Source organism: Lepidochelys kempii, chromosome 16 (assembly GCF_965140285.1).
Source record: "Lepidochelys kempii isolate rLepKem1 chromosome 16, rLepKem1.hap1, whole genome shotgun sequence".
Lineage (NCBI taxonomy): Eukaryota > Metazoa > Chordata > Testudines > Cheloniidae > Lepidochelys > Lepidochelys kempii.
In genome coordinates this window covers 22,848,348-22,864,602 of record NC_136395.1, presented here as the reverse complement: position 1 = coordinate 22,864,602, position 16,255 = coordinate 22,848,348, and the positions used below count along the sequence as shown (strand labels likewise).

At 48.7% G+C, this 16,255-nt stretch overlaps 1 protein-coding gene and 1 long non-coding RNA gene across 6 annotated transcripts in view; both read left to right on the top strand.

Annotated features, from left to right (window-relative positions):
* GPSM1 (G protein signaling modulator 1) overlaps positions 1-16,255 on the top strand; it is a 141,919-nt gene that overhangs the window by 37,702 nt on the left and 87,962 nt on the right. For all 5 annotated transcript variants that reach the window (XM_073314702.2, XM_073314703.2, XM_073314700.2 and 2 more), the window contains 4 exons: positions 8,155-8,376; positions 9,425-9,560; positions 10,749-10,891; positions 15,189-15,312. In XM_073314702.2, the coding sequence (XP_073170803.1) occupies positions 8,155-8,376; positions 9,425-9,560; positions 10,749-10,891; positions 15,189-15,312 (625 nt within the window). The remainder of the gene's footprint in view (positions 1-8,154; positions 8,377-9,424; positions 9,561-10,748; positions 10,892-15,188; positions 15,313-16,255) is intronic.
* LOC140899342 (uncharacterized) lies at positions 82-5,524 on the top strand. Its single transcript, XR_012155291.2, has 3 exons — positions 82-241; positions 1,616-1,745; positions 4,915-5,524. It is a non-coding gene; the product is annotated as an uncharacterized LOC140899342 (long non-coding RNA).

Here is a 16,255-nt window from a genome sequence, read left to right as displayed (position 1 = left end):
TGGGGCCTGTTGTCTTCTGTGTGTGAGGACTGGGGGCTTTAACTTACTCATCTGCATTTTTTGTCCTTGAAGGGCGGCTGTCAAGAATGATGCATCGGTCGGTCCTCTTTTCTCCTTGCTGTCCGTGGTACTTGTATGGCCTCCATTAGTGCAGTGCCCGAGCACTAACCATGGCTGTTAATGGATCTATCCTCTGAACACTCCTGTGTCGTGGGACGGTGCTGTTATTCCCCATTGACAGGTGGGGAACTGAGGCACAGAGAGGCTGAGTAACAGGCAATGTCTACATTACAGCGCCTATGCTGGCATCGCCTCCCCATGTGTACGCCACCAGAAGGAGTTTTTCCCACCAGTGTAGGACCATCACCTCCACAAACGTTAGCTCTGCTGACAAGCATCTTCTGTTGGCCGAGCTGCATCTACCCTGCGGGTTTTGTCAGCAGAGCTGTGTCATTGGGGCGTGTGGTTTTTTTCATACCCCTGGTGGGCATAGCTATGTGGGTATCCGTTTTAAGTGTAGATTGAGCCTAGCTTGCCCAAGGCCACACGGGAAGTTTGGAATCTGTATTCCAAGCTGAGAGCCACCGTAGGGATCACTTGAATGTCGATTGCTCCGGACGTCATGGCACTTCACAAGTGTTCGTTAAGGCACATGGCATCCAGGCAGATGTATAAGCAGAATTAGGCCACTTTTACAGATGAGTAACATGAGAGAGACACGGTCCACAGGCTTTACGTGAGGTGACCTGGTGAATCAATGGCACAGCCAGGTCTAAAAGCAAGGAGTCTTAGCTCCTGGTCCTTTGTTAACCCACCAGGCTTGGCAGTGATACTCCTCTTTCCTACCTGCATCCTTCTTGTGAGTCTGCTGAAATCCCAACCCATTTAGCCCAAGCGAATAGCTCCTTTCCAGCATGACCTTCTCTGGAGGGCCCCTTTCCTGTGATCCAGAGCATGCCCTGATCTGATTTCCACGACGCCCTGGGACTCCAGGAGCTGGAGGACGCAGCGTGCAACATTTCTTCTTTTTTTTTTGGCCTTGAAGTTGGAGCAGCAGCACGCGAATGCTCCCACAGAATACAGAGGCTTTGGGGTGTCAAAGGACCAATGGTTGTGGGGGCCACATTGCATTCCCCATAATCATCAGCCCTGCAAATCTCATCCCTTCACACAGAAGCAAATGGGTTTCATTTGCCATGTGCCCAGCAGGGAAAAAGCCTTTTTTTCAACCTCTCTTTTTAGTAAGTCCCAAACTGAGCATTGATGGTAATTAGGCAATTCAGACATTCAGCAAAGCAGCCAGTTCAAGGACAAACAGATTTTAATTAAAGGCTGCATGCATTTGGGAGCCGTGACACTCTTGTGCCTGAGTTGTTACTATGGTAACACCAGAAAGCGTATGCGATTGTGTTTGTGTGTATGAAGTTCACAAATTAGGCTCAGTGGCAGAACGGATTTCACCTCTGGCCAATCTAAAATGAGAGCGATGGATATTGCCCTTGGAAGAAGTAGATGGGTGTTTTGTTACCGTTAGGTTTTTTGTAAGCTTGGATTGTTTGGGGGTTTGGTTGGTTGGGTTTTTTAAATAAGTCGTTCACATAATTTTCACTTCCAGCTCCTTTTGATGAGCCTGCTGATTGGAACGTGAACTGCTCCCTGATTATTCATGCTCCATAGGATTAGAGGAACTGGTGCACTCAGCTTTTATGCGTGCTATACTCAGGCAAACGGGATCCTCGGGGAAGGTCAGTCTTGAAGCCAGCTAAAGTTTTATTTGAGTGAAAATCTCAGGATTTGACTCGTTGGCGATATCTTATTCCCCTTTCCCTGACCTCTGTCTTTTGATTGTAAGCTTTTTGGGGCAGGTGTTGGGAAAGTGCCTACCTAAGACATTGAAGGAACCACTCCAAATTATTATGAATAATAATAATAATCGTAGAAGCCAGTCCTAATGATCCTGCATTTTTGGCAAACCACAAACTGCCTTTGGAACCCGTGGGAGTTTGGGATGCTGAAAGAATGCAAAACTGGGCCCTTACAGGGCAAAATACAACAAAGGACGCTTATTCTTGCAAGGCTCGTTTCTCTGTACAGCTTTACAGGCATGATCTATAGACCTGGGTCGAAGACAGATGATGTAATAACTTTTTATTTCCATTGAAAACTGCTTAAAGCAGGATTGGTGTTGCCCTGAAACTCAGAGGGGCTTCCTAATCCAAGCAAAACAACCACGTAAATCTGGGCATTTTACAATAGTTTAACTCAAATGTTTGTGTTGGGGTTTGAAGTAAGCATTAAACAAACTGTTCTGGGGTGTTTTCTCCCTTTGTTATTAAAGGACTGGGGGGGCACCAAGCAGTCAGAGAAGGGAGGTCATGACAGTATGTCAGCTGGAGAGAGAGTTCTAGCTGTCTGTTTCCCTGTATTATTTTAGAAATCTGATCCAGCCTGAGAAGTAACTGCTGCGGCTTTTCTTTCTTCCAGCTACTGTACTGCCATTTTCCCTGATTACCTGCCAGTCAGACTGTTGTTTATGAACTTGGGGGATATTTTCCAAGGCACAGTAGAGAATTCAACACCCAGTTCCCATTTGGTGAAATAGCAGCAGCAGGAGCAGCTGCTAAAATGTTTAGAGCTTAAAGAACTTAAAGCATATGATGCTAAAACTATGCCCCGTGTATGCCTTGGATTGAATTGGTGCTGGTTTTGTTGAGAACAACACAAATGTTGCAGCACCTTCCCCTTTGAGTCTGCACAGAACAAATAAGTGTAGCGCCAAATTGTCCCACAGTAAAGACAGAATTGTGTCCTCTTGCTCTGTGTTGGTATTTCTATGGCCTGCTTCACTGGATAATAATAATCTCTAGCTCTTCTACAGCACTGCTCATCAGTAGATCTCAAAGTGCTTCATAAAGGAGGTCAGTATAATTTTCCGCTAAGTAAACTGAGGCATGGAGATGTGAAGTGATTTACCCAAGGACACCAACAGGCCTGTGGTGGAGCCAGCAATAGGACACAGGTCTCCTGAGCCCCAGTCCTGTGCTCTCTTCACTAGGCCGTGCTGTCACTTTGTAGTACACTGTAACGTCTGGGCTCCTCACACACTTTATGAATTCTCCCCACATCCCTGCATTGTAGGGAATTGTTATCCGTGTTTTCCCGAGGCAGAGCTAAGGGGCTCTGCCGAGCTCACAGAGGGACTCCCATATCAAACCCAGCTTAACCACAAGACTGTCTTTCTTTAGCAGTTAGAGTAGCACAGATTTTGGGTTTGAGTCTCGGCTCAGCCGCTGACTCCCTGTGCAAGGCACCCGTCTGTTTCCCGGGATCCCCATCTGTGGAGCAGGGGTATGGCATTTCTACTTGCAGGGCAGAAATGAGGGTTAAGGCAACTCGCTGGGTTTCCCGCAGTCACAAGCGTGTGACGAAGTAGCCCCCAAATAGTGACGCTGGTGCGGCAACCGGGAAGCTCCACTTCTCAGGCTCTGTTGCCTGAGAACCCGTGTTTTGCAGCTCGGCCTGCGGTAGCTGTTCTCAGCCTGGCGTGTTGGCTGGTTAAGCGCTCTGGGTCGCTCTGATCAGGGTGCAAAGCCAGTTGAAGTAAATCCTCCTGTTGGGAGGAGGGGCTGTATTGACAGGATTGCCTAGCGAGATTACCAGGCCAATAGGATTAGCCCACAATGGGAAGGGCTGGCTTGGCTTGCTGACTCGAGAGAAGCTCAGGTCTGCTTGCTCGGCACGGATGTCGCCCATCTCCAACATGCAACAGCCATGCAGTTGGCTGGTTGTGCGGAGTGAATAGTCTGGAACAAGCCATTGAAGATCCAACCTGCCGCAAGGGTTACCCTGGACCTCTGCAGGTCAGGGGTTCAGTGCCCCATTTTAAAACGGGTTGGTAGGGCTCCGAGTGCCGGTGGGGAGCTCCCTTCATCTACAAGGGAGGAACAGCAAAGGCATTATTGGAGTAAGTTTCTTCGTGCCATCGTGCCTCAGGCTTGATCTTCAGAGGTCACGCTTGCCGGCGATTGGCCCGTTCTTTCTGTGGCCTCTTTGCTGTGGCAATGGGGACACCTGTCCACCAGTGTTACAATCCATCCTTCTACAATCCAAAACCAGGGAACCCCGATGCAGTGGTGCAGCCGTCAAACTTTCTACAAATCCCTCCGCCTCCTCTCTACCCCTGGCTTGTATGACTCCGGACAAATGAGTTGTTTTCTCCAGGCCAAAGAGCAGTCATGTACTCTTGGCCTCAGCAACTTGGATGTTAGATTACAGGCAAACAACAAAACAAGAAAGAACAAAGAAAAGTCTGAGTGAGAGCACAGTGTGAGTGAGTCTTCTGTGACATCTTGCAGCCAGTCTGCCTTGCAAAACGGCAGCTGCCTTTGCAGACAAGCTAGACATTTTAAAGGTGCAGCATAGAGGAGGGAAATGTGTCATAAGCTGCATTATCAGTGACATTTCCAAAATGTCAATGCTTTGGTCACTGAAACACTCTTTTCCTGTTCTGTCTTTCTTGTGCCTTGTCTACTCACAAGTTTTTGTTCTGCTATAACTATATTGCTGAGGGGTAAATTAGCAGCCCAAAAAGCTGAGAAATCCACCCAGATTGTTTCAGGAATGTCGTGTCCTTCATTTGCCCAGGAAGCTGCTCAGACAAGCCAATCACACTTTTGGCAATCAGCTATATATACATAGCTTGTATCCAATTTGCAAATTAATTCCAATTCAGTCTCTCCAGTCTTAATTCCATCAGTCTCTCGCTGTAGTCTGGATTTGAAGTTTTTCTGTTGTAATATTGCAACTTTCATGTCTGTAATCGCGTGACCAGAGAGATTGAAGTGTTCTCCGACTGGTTTATGAATGTTATAATTCTTGACATCTGATTTTGTGTCCATTTATTCTTTTACGTAGAGACTGTCCAGTTTGACCAATGTAATGGCAGAGGGGCATTGCTGGCACATGATGGCATATATCACATTGGTAGATGTGCAGGTGAACGAGTCTCTGATAGTGTGGCTGATGTTATTAGGCCCTGTGATGGTGTCCCCTGAATAGATATGTGGGCACAGTTGGCAACGGGCTTTGTTGCAAGGATAGATTGATAAAGCCAGAAGAGTTCCCAGAAGTCACCTACTACAGGAGAGGCCTAACAAAGAAAATAACAGAACGCCACTAGCCGTCACCTTCAGCCCCCAACTAAAACCCCTCCAACACATTATCAAGGATCTACAACCTATCCTGAAGGATGACCCAACACTCTCACAAATCTTGGGAGACAGGCCAGTCGTTGCCTACAGACAGCCCCCCAACCTGAAGCGAATACTCACCAGCAACCACATACCACACAACAGAACCACTAACCCAGGAACCTTGGTTTGTGTGTATAAAAACGTCTTCTGTATTTTCCACAGTATGCATCCAATGGAGTGAGCTGTAGCTCACGAAAGCTTATGCTCAAATAAATTGGTTAGTCTCTAAGGTGCCACAAGTACTCCTTTTCTTTTTGCAAATACAGACTAACACGGCTGTTACTCTGAAACCTGTCAATTCCTTATGAGTCTTGCTAAGATACTTCCCTGAATAGTACCTTGCAGCTCCGAGTTCCACCGGTTGATTATGAGTTGTGCAAAGAAGGTTATGAGCTACAAACCAACTAGGCACTGTCAACGTTAGAGACTGCAGAGATGTTAGTGACAATTGTGTTTAAATACCTCATGGTTTCTATGACAGTTGGGATCTGTGCTGGCCAAACCATGCTACAAGATTATCCTGCACCGGGGTGTAACACTGCGTTTGTGTTTTGGGGGGAACCAGAGTGTCGGGGGGGGCATACTGATCAGGCAGACCGTAATGGAAGCCCAAATCACAACAGGTATCGACCCTAAATATGTGCCATCTAAACTTTTTAGTCCATGGAAAAAGCGTTTTGACCAAAACGAAATGTTCACGATAAATAAAGAAATCCATAAATCATTTTGGCCTAAATATTTTGGTTTTTGACCAAAAAAAAAATTAAAGAATTGTCGTTAAAAATATTTTGAATGTCATTGAATTTTTTTTAATGAAACAACCTCCCTCTCTCCCCCCCTCCCCTCCCCCCAATATACTCATCGTTTTACAAAGTGTAAACAAGGTTATAGCAGGCACGGCTTTAGCCTTACCAGAGACAGAGCTGCAAGGCTCTGTGCGGAATACATTGCTTTGGGAGGAATACCTCTTGCGCCGTTCTTTTGCCCAGGTTCCCTATGCTTGGATGGGCTGTTGACCCTTATTCCCACCACCATGTGTGTAAGTAATAAGAGGTGTCAAGAAGCACAAGAGATGAAAGGTGGGCCCTAGCGCTATTGTGTAAAGAATGCTGATGGAAAAACTGACGGCCGGGAAGTTAATGAAAAACAGGCCCAGGGAACTGTAGCTTATCAGCCAAGAAATTCTATACAGTCCAAAGTCTGTAGTGCTTGCCAGATTTCTGTGGTATTCATTAAAAACGTGCAGCAACCGGGCTAGCCTCTGTGTTACCCCTTGGGAAAGTGGCATAGGCATTAATTTAGGGTGGATGAGGTTTGCACCCCCTTAAAGAAAACCATACCCATCCATTGCTCTCGTGTGGTGACGCGGAGTGTGTGTGGGGCCTGGGAACCAGGAGACCAGGCCTGGATTCTCATCCGAACAATCCCACATTGACTCTGGGTGTAATGCTACCCAAATCACTTAAGCTAGCATTTTCAAAGGTGGCCTGTAATTTTGGATTACTCTCGTCTCAGACAGACGGGGCTTGATTTTTAAAGCGGCCGAGCACTCTCAGTCCTAGCTGATGCCTGATATTTGCTCCTGTTCTTTTCACCGCCTCTTGTTTCACAGTCTCTTCAGTTCAGCATCACTCCAAACCTGCCCTTCTCACCCCACTTCCCTTCCCTTTTTGCTGATCCCACTCCTCACTAAGTCCACCCCAAAAAACAAAAAAATTGTGGCACTAACATGATGTTTGTTGCCATCACATTGTTGGCTTGGCTGGTGTGTTCTACTCCTTCCCCCACCTTGGGTCTATTTAATTGCAAGCTTTATCGAGGACCGTCAACCACTCTTTGTTTGTCCAGTGCCTGGCACCAGGGGCTCCAGTCTTGGCTGGCCCTTAGGCACTGCCATAAAAACATGATTAATAATTTTTTTATAGCCAGGCAGTACATGAGGTGCTGCTTGGGGAGGAAGAGAGGCAACACAACTTTGCTGTGCAGTGGAATAAGGAGGTGGCCATACTGGCAGATGGTGAGAGCAGGTCGGGAAATAGCCCCTGGGTCCCCTTTGTGACAGTGGTGGGCACTTCTAATTAGTATAGTCCGATAACCCTTTAGGACCTGGGCTATTTGCATGTGCTAATTGAAGCCGGTTCAGAGGGCTGTTAAGAAGAATGGGCTTGTGGCTAAAGCACAGGACTAGGTGTTAGAAGACTTAGCTTCTGAGTCTGGCTCTGCCACAGACTCTCTGTGCCACCTTGAGCCAGTCACTCAGCCTTTGTGCCTCGGTTTCTCTGTTTCTAGCATGAAGAGTGTGTGTCATGGGGGTGCAGAGGCTAAATATAATGCGGGTGAAGCATTCGAGAGCCATGGATGGAAGGTGCCCACGATGTGTGGAGTATTGTTATTTTTTTCTTATTTCAAGAGGAGTGTGATGTTTTTTCACTGAAAGGGGAAATCAGGAGTTCCTTCTCCAGTTCATGTGCCTAGCAGCCCTTGATCAGGGGGTTATTCTGTATGGAGCGTTTTGTACAACCCCCCCATTCCCCTTCTCCACATCTTTACACTTCAGGCAAACTTTTCAAAAGCTCCTAAATTGTCACCTTGGAGCATGAGTCCTATTTTCAAAAGGGATTTAGGCACCTAGGAGCCTAAATCCCATTGACTTTCAATTAAACTTAAGTTCCTAAGTGACTTAGGAGCTTTCGAAACATTTGCCTTTAATCTTTAAAATCTATTCTGGCTCTCCTTTGCCTTCGGCGTGTAGGGCCTTCCGTCTGGTAGGGACAGCCTGTGGTTTGCATCACGCATTTGTTCCTTGCGCTCTCAGCAAAATGTCTGTCTTTTTAAAATGACAGTATAAAAAGGAGAGAACTCCAGAGCTTGGCTCATCTGGAAATTATCTTGATTTTAACAGAATGGAGGCCTCCTGCCTCGAACTAGCCCTCGAAGGAGAGCGCCTGTGCAAAGCTGGGGACTTCAAGGCTGGAGCAGCCTTCTTCGAAGCAGCAGTGCAGGTGGGGACAGAGGATTTGAAGACTCTCAGCGCAATCTACAGCCAGCTGGGCAATGCCTACTTCTACCTAAAGGAATATTCCAAGGCCCTGGAATACCATAAACATGACCTCACTCTAGCCAGGTAAGCATGCCTGCGAACACGATCAGTCAGGGCTCGAGGTAAGGCAAGATCCCTGGGATCCCAGGCCAGCAGCCTGAGGGAACCGGTCACTGCAATTGAGAACAGACCTGGGGCACCAGGGGGGTGACTGTCTGGAGAGAATCAAGAAGCCAGGGAGGAAGGGTCTGCCTGGGGTATGGGATTGTGAGGAAGAGGAAAGAGTCTGAAAGTGGCAGACGTTTGCAAGCCCATCTGCTTTGTGTGTGCAAAGAGGTAACGCTGACTTACACGCCCATGCAGCGGGTTTTTGTCAGCTGAAACCACACCTTTTGAAGGGTAGTGAAGCAGGCCTGCTGAAAATGTGGCCTCAAGACCCATTTAATAGAGGGGGCACCTTTAAAAATGGGACAACTCTCCGCCTGCAGTCGGTTAGATTTACTGTAATATCTGAGACTCTCTGCAGAGAACGTAGCACCAATGTGGTGGCCCAGGTGAGCAGCATGGCGTGGCATTTGTCCCTGCATGACTTGCACTCCCTGCAGGGCAGCTTCAGAACCTGGCTGCCTCCAGACACTGGTATAAAACCAGTAACTAGGCTGGGCTGGGCTAGTGGAAGTGCCATCCGGTGTGGCTGCATGTAATTCCCTGGTGCACCAGTCCCCAGGGGCTGGGAGTTGTGTGGAGGCAACAGTATACTTGGTTCCTGGAAAAGAAGGCAAACTCTGATCGAGCAGGACTGATAGGCCATCTGGGGCATTGTGTCCTATCCTCTCCAGCTGAAAGGACCGTAAGTGGGGAGGGGGAGCTTCCGGTCTGGGAGTGGGGGGCCTGGTAAATAGAACTTTGACTTTCCATCCTGGATTTAGACAACTGCCAGAGGGAAAGCAAAAATCTGTCTCCAAGACTAAAGGAGCTTTCTCCTTCTGTTTGCACATGTTGCCTGCAGGCTAGGAGCGGATCGGTTTAGTGCCTACTCCTGCTACAGGCTTAAGTATCAGCATGATTGAATTCTGCCTGCTGAGTCCCAGCATTTATAACAGCCCTTTCCCTGCCTCCGGTCATCTTGTAGAACCATTGGGGACCGTATCGGAGAAGCCAAGGCCAGTGGCAACCTTGGGAATACATTGAAAATACTTGGGCAGTTTGATGAAGCTATCGTTTGTTGCCAGAGACACTTGGAGATTTCCCAAGAGCAGGGAGACAAGGTACTTGATCCATGATGCCCCACAGGAAATATTCCCTGGCTTTTGAAAGATTCCTCCTGCCAGCCAACGATCAGGACAGCATTGAAGCTGGCTCTGGAAGGAGACTGACCGTATCACCCTCCCTTTCAGCTACAGATCTGATGCCAGGGCAGCTAGTGGATGAAAATGTGGGCAGGCCATCCCTGGAATGAAGACCCCAAAATACCCAGGAAGCAATGGATTCCCCCAAAAAGAGAAAATTGAACCCAAATAAATAGAGATTCACAGTCCTTGAGTTCACAGAATGGGGCCAAGCAAAGAACTCCAGGATGGCTCTTGGAAATCCATTGTACAGTTAGGGAAAGGGGTTCTTCCCAGTCTGTCTCTCTGACACATGCTGTTTGGAGGCCAATATGAAATGAACTGGGTGTCTCTCAGCCCCGTTCCTGCTGGACAAGCATCCAAGCCTCTCTCTCTCGCGCACACAAATCCCACCATGCTTGGGAGCATTGAGCTGGCAGTTACACTGACTGGCCTCTCTGGTGAATGAGTCATGGGGGCTGAATTCTCCCTCTGCGCCCACAGGAGATTGGCAAGCAGCATTGTGGGATAGCTGCCTGTGCTGGGCTTGTTATAGGTATAGATAGGAGTCTCCATGGTCCCCATCCACAAGGGGCTGGACTGAAACCATCCCTTGCACATAGGCCACCAAGCAGCCATTGGATGAGGACTTGAGGTTAGTACTGGTTTCTCTTCAGAGCAGTGTATCCTAGTGGACAGAGCATTAGACTGGGACTCAGGAGAACTGGGTTCTGTTCCCCACTCTTCCACTGGCATGCTGGGTGGCCTTGGACAAGTCGCTTTCCTGATCTGTGCCTCAGTTTCCCCATCTGTAAAAGCGGGAGAATGAGAGTGATCTCCTTTGTAAAGTGCTTTGAGGTCTACTGATGAAAAGCACTAGGTAAGAGCTAGGGATCATTGACCTGGGCTGGCTTTGAACTGGCGACCTAAAGGTGGCAGGTTCTACATCCTTTTAAACAGTCCCTGGATTCATCCAGTCCCCCAGACTCAGCTTCTAAAATGAAGCTGTAATGGTCTGCAAGGCTGCCCTGGCTTTTGGTTAGCTGCCCTTTGCCCAGAGACGGGAAGCTTGGCATTGCAATGTGGAATGTAACACCTGTTCTTCTGTGATTCTGCCCCCCTTTCCAGGTAGGTGAAGCTAGAGCGCTGTATAACATTGGCAATGTTTATCATGCAAAGGGAAAGCAGTTGTCTTGGAGCACAGCCCAAGACCCAGGTTCCCTGCCTCAAGAAGTCAAGGAGACGCTTCAGAGAGCTTCGGAATACTATGAGTAAGTACCCACCCTTCCCAGGTCTGCAGGGGATGGGGCTGCACAGACAGCCCCATTGTGGTTGGCAGTAATTTACCCAACTACAATCATGCATGTGGCAAACTTGCAAAGCGTCTGGCGCACTCTCAGTGCTCAGTGATGAGTGCATCATTCCAGCGCTGTCTGCGTGTGTCTTGTTACTGTCCTGATGACAGCTCTGGGGAGCTGCAGAAGTGTGGTGATGAACGTCAGGTGAAAGATAACAGCACTGGCCTTGTGACAAGTGATTTTTCACACAGCCTTCTTTAAAGCACTCCACTTAGAAGGTGACTGGGTCTCGCCTGACTAAAGGAGCTGGGGGCGGATTTGGCTGAGATTTTGGGCAGGGGAGCGCTGTGCATTGCTCCCCTGTGATCCCCACATCAACCCACCCCTTGTGGCTGACCCAAGGACCACCTTGCCTGCCTGTAGAGGGGCCTGTGTGCTCACCTCTTTGGCAGGGTGGGGCACACCCATATGGGCTGTTGTGAGGAGAATAAAGGCAGAAAGTGGGGGGAGTGGGAAGCAGGGAGGAAAGTAAAAGTTGATGACATTTTAAGGCCAGAAATTAGGCTCATCTAGTCTGACCTCCTGCGTAACACAGGCCAGAGACCCTCACCCAGTGCCTCCTGGAAAAGACCTCTCTTCCCCTGCACTAAACATGAACTGAACCAAAGGGGAACTTAGATACCAGGACCTGAGATTGGAGATCATTCTCCTGCGGCTGGCAGTGGCATTGGATACCTCTACCAGTTCAAAGTGTTGCATCCCTCGGCCTGCCTGAGGTGCTGGCGATATTGTGGGATTGGGCAGAAGAGAGACTCTACTCTTGGCAGGCCATCAGAGGAGGAATTGGCTTTTTGGCTGCTTTGAAATGTATTTATTGATAGTTTTTAAATGGCAAGGCAGGAGACAGACACTTCTGGTTAGTGGAGAGGGCCTGGGAGCCAGGACTTCTAGGCTTCTTCCGGGTTGTGTGTGAGAACTTAAGTAAGTCTCTTTTGGCCTAATATTCCATGATATTGAGAACCTACAGGAAGTCTCTGGGGGCTCGGCACCTCTAAAAATCAGGCCATTGGCCTCTCTGCCTCAGTTTCCACATTGTGTAAAACTTCATTAAACATTTCAATGCGGTGTTGTAGCTGTGTCAGGCAGACGCAGGATATTAGAGAGACAAGGTGAGGGAGGGAATATCTTTTATTGGACCAACTTCTGTTGGAGAGAAATGAGTTTTTGAACTTGAAAAGCTGCTCTCTCTCCAACAGAAGTTGGTCCAATAAAAGAGATTCTCTCACCCACCTTGTCTCTTAAATATCTCAAAGCATTTTGAGAGCCTTTGATGAAAGGCTCTGTATAATTGCAAAGTGTTGATAATCATATACTGCTACATTAGACTTTGCCAAGGATCTGAAATCCTAAATAACTCTATTTTATATTGTGGAGCAGGCTCAGTTCCCCTTTAAGAATGTGCAGTGCCTGTAACCCCTGTGTGTTTATTCCCCTGCCACATACTGTAAGGAGATAAATGGAGATATAGCTAGAGATCTGACTGATGGTACGTCAAACTGCAGTCCCCTGCTCGAGTCTGAGTGAGCTCAAATACAAGATGGCTGAAATAATGTAGTACAGCAAGGGGATCGTATAAAGCATGTGGGATAAGCAAAGTGAAAGGAGGAGTAGACTGCTGTGCATAGAGAGTTTGTGATGATCTGTAATGAACGAAGCATTAGTCAACAATTGCATTATGGTCCCTAGATTTTGTGTCTGTTCCTTTTACTATGGGACTGGGGATATTATAGTGTGGTACAATTTCAGTGCCTAGAATTGGAAAAGGAAACACCTTGCACATTTTTGCAGAGGGTTTATGGTTTTCTCTTTCCCTGGAAAGATAAAGGGGAACAGGAATGTTTGTTCTGTGGGTGGGATCAACTGGGTCTGGTTCAGCAGCTGTGGATTAAAGGGACCCAAATGCTGTACATACTGTTATGCAGATCGGCTTAGAGAAGCAGCAGAATAAGCTGCTTTGTCCCATCTGGCAGCTGCGTGGGAATGACCAGAGATGCAGAAACATTGCGCTCAGCAGATGAAAAGCTGGACCAGAGCTGATCTCATCTGCCAGAGTCAGATGTCACTTGTCTGTGCTCCGATCCTTATCTTAATCGAGCCAGAATAATCAGTGGGGATGGTGCTTCCTGGCAGTTCATATAATTTTGACCAACGGGTGCTTTGCTGGGGGTCTCTGGGGGTGGGAATGGGATTCTCTACAAGGAGGGATGAGGAAAGACTGCAGGCTTTTTTAATTAAAAAGAATAAAACAAAACTCTTTCAGAGAGTTGTAAACTAAGCTTCTGAGCTTACCTGTGTTGAGTATAGCTCAGAATAGGTCAAACAGTAACACATGCAGTTAAATTCAGTCCCTGAGCATCTGCTTTGATGCCACAATGTTGGACAAAGTATGATAATTTGGAAGGGGGGAAATGTACTCACAAACTCACTTGTGTGCATACTACTGCCCTCTACTGAATAGAATTAGAACTCTTCAACTTTGTATAATTGGCCCTATACTGCAATAGCTAATACAGATCGCCTCTAGTTTAAGTGGTCAGGGCCTGAGTTTCTGCAGAAGGAGTTTCCTGTTCTGTCACCATGAAGTTCAGAGGCATTGCAGCGTGTCCCACAGTAACAACTCTGCCTTTTCCAAATGGCTGTAGATGTTTTTGCTATGGCATATGCTGGAACGCTGTCACTAGGCTTATTTAGAGCTATCTGCAAGGTTTCTCCCCTTTGATTTTAACTTCAGTTAAGGAAATGGGTTTTTAAAAATAACCTTTTTTGTCTGAAAGGGAGAGGCGAGCATCGCCCTTAAATCAGTCTCCTCGTCTCTGCAGAGATGATAGCACCTCGATATAGCTCCCCCTCCTTTTGTCAAAGGAGCAGTGCATGTTGAGCATCTACAGGGTGAACTCGTGCCAGCCTGAAGCGTCCAGGGTGCTCTGAATGTGCTGAGCAGATGCTGTAGAGGGTTTGACTGTGCCTGTTGTTGCAGAGTTGCATCCAGTCATGCTCGTCTCAGATGCATCCCCGCTGCCAGCGCTGGGAAGGCAGGGAGAAGAATAGCTCAGAGCTCCTGGCCCTTCCCGCTTTTTTTTCCCCTGTTTCTCTTTCTTCTTCCTGACTTCATCAACGTTGAATAAGAATCATAACATCGAACTCTTATTCTGGTTCTTTTCATGCATAGGTTTCAAAGCGCTGTACAAATGAGAGATGTCATTATCCCCATTTTACAGATGGGGAAACAGAGGCAAAGCATGACTCCCAGGGACCATCCCCTGAAATAGATGCTGTACTTGAAAGCTGAAAATAACGCTCTCTCCTTGGCTTTTTCCTTGAGATAACTCTGGGCATGAAGGTATCTGCTCTTCTGGCTGAGCAGGGCAGTTGTGTGTAAGGAGAGATGGTTAGAATAAGGGACACTGAGGCAGCACCAGTGGTAATGCATTGAGTTCCCAGCTCTGCCACTGGCCTGCTAGGTGACCTTGGGCAAGTAACGCTCCCTTCCTGTGCCTCAGTTTCCCCATATGTAAAGTGGGGGTAATGACACTGTTCTCCCTTTGTAAAGAGCTGCAATTTCTTAGCAGATCTGAAGGTGTTTCGACACCCAGGCAGCTGCTGCAAATCAACTGAAGTTGAGGGAGCGGTGCTGGTTTGGGCCAGCTAAGGGTCTGGCCTGTGTGAAATGCTAAGTGTCCCAAGGTGGAATCTCTCGCTTGTGTCTGAAGGCGTAAAAGCGCCATTCTACCCAGCGATTAAAGGTGATTGAAATGGGAGGGGGAGCTCTCGCCACATCAGGCGAGGAAGAGGGGCAGATCATCGCATCATAGAAGATTAGGACTGGAAGAGACCTCAGGAGGTCATCTAGTCCAACTCCCTGCTCAAAGCAGGACCAACCCCAACTAAATCATCCCAGCCAGGGCTTTGTCAAGCCGGGCCTTAAAAACCTCTTAGGGATGGAGATTCCACCACCTCCCTAGGGAACCCATTCCAGTGCTTCATCCTCCTCCTAGTGAAATAGTGTTTCCTAATATCCAACCTAGATATCCCCCACTGCAACTTGAGACCATTGTTCTACGAGGGGAGCTGTTTACGCAGGCCCGGGAGAGCTGTGTCCCCTCAGAGCCCCTTACTTTGACCCTGGGCTCTCTGTATCTCATGTTAAGGTCAATAGGAGCTGGATGCCCGTTGGCTGAGTGACCAGATGGGCTGCTCTGATTTTTTGCAGGAGGAATCTGTCTCTGGTAAAGGAGCTCGGGGACCGAGCTGCTCAGGGCCGAGCCTATGGGAACCTCGGCAACACCCAGTACTTGCTCGGCAACTTCAGCGAAGCCACAGCTTTCCACAAAGAGGTAAGGAGGGTGTCGATCATTCTCATGGGGCTTGGGCAATCCAGTCGCTTCCTCAGCCTGGCCTGCAGTAGGGAACTAGACATTGGTCCGTTAGCCCCCAGCTGCATCAAATCCTTCATCTCCCATTACAGACACCGCACACCAGATCCTGTCACCCTTCCTCAGGCTGAGTATCGCCTGACTCCACAAGGTATCCCCCCAAAGCCAGTGGGAGTAAGGCTGTCTCTGCTTGAAACAGCCCACTGTGAAGTGACTGGCACCCAGCTTCATTGCCTTACCGGGGCCCTGCTCCAGTGCGAGCAGAGAGAGCTCTCGGGCCCCATCTTTGCTGGGACAGCTGCCTCGCGGCATGGAACAATTCCCCCAGGAAGGAACACGGTCAAAGGTGCGATGGGGCCAGGCTTTCCCAGCCAAAGAGTAACCCGGCCGCCAGGTGACTGGCTGGCCCCACAGCGCCAGGCCAAGTGGCCTGAGTTAGCGTCAGCGGCGGCGGGGCCAGCATCAAGTGGGGTGGTCACACAGGCTGCTCTTAGGGGCGCAGCAGGTATCTGGCACGGGATAAGTCTCAGCAGGGTTGTGACAGCGTGGTCTTCCCCGGCGGGGCCAGAGGGCTGGAGCCAGCCAGCTGTGTTCTGCGTGGAGCCCTGTTGGAGCCTGGTAGTTTGCAAGGTGCCAGATGATTGTCGCGGGAGCACCTGATTCAGCTGAGATCAGCTGGGGGAAGCTACAGAAAGCAGGCAGGGTCCGAGAGTGGGCCCCAGCAGGCGGAGGGTCCCAGGCAGTCGGCCTGATGAAGAGCTGCCTGGAGCAGGTCAGCCTGGCAGCCTCTGCGCATGGCCTCCCCTTCCTGGGGTCGGCAGCCAGGCCTACAGCCCTGCAGTGGGGTTTGCTTGGAACCACACAGGCTGCTCCTCTGTGACCGGGGGAGGAACTGCAGAAACAG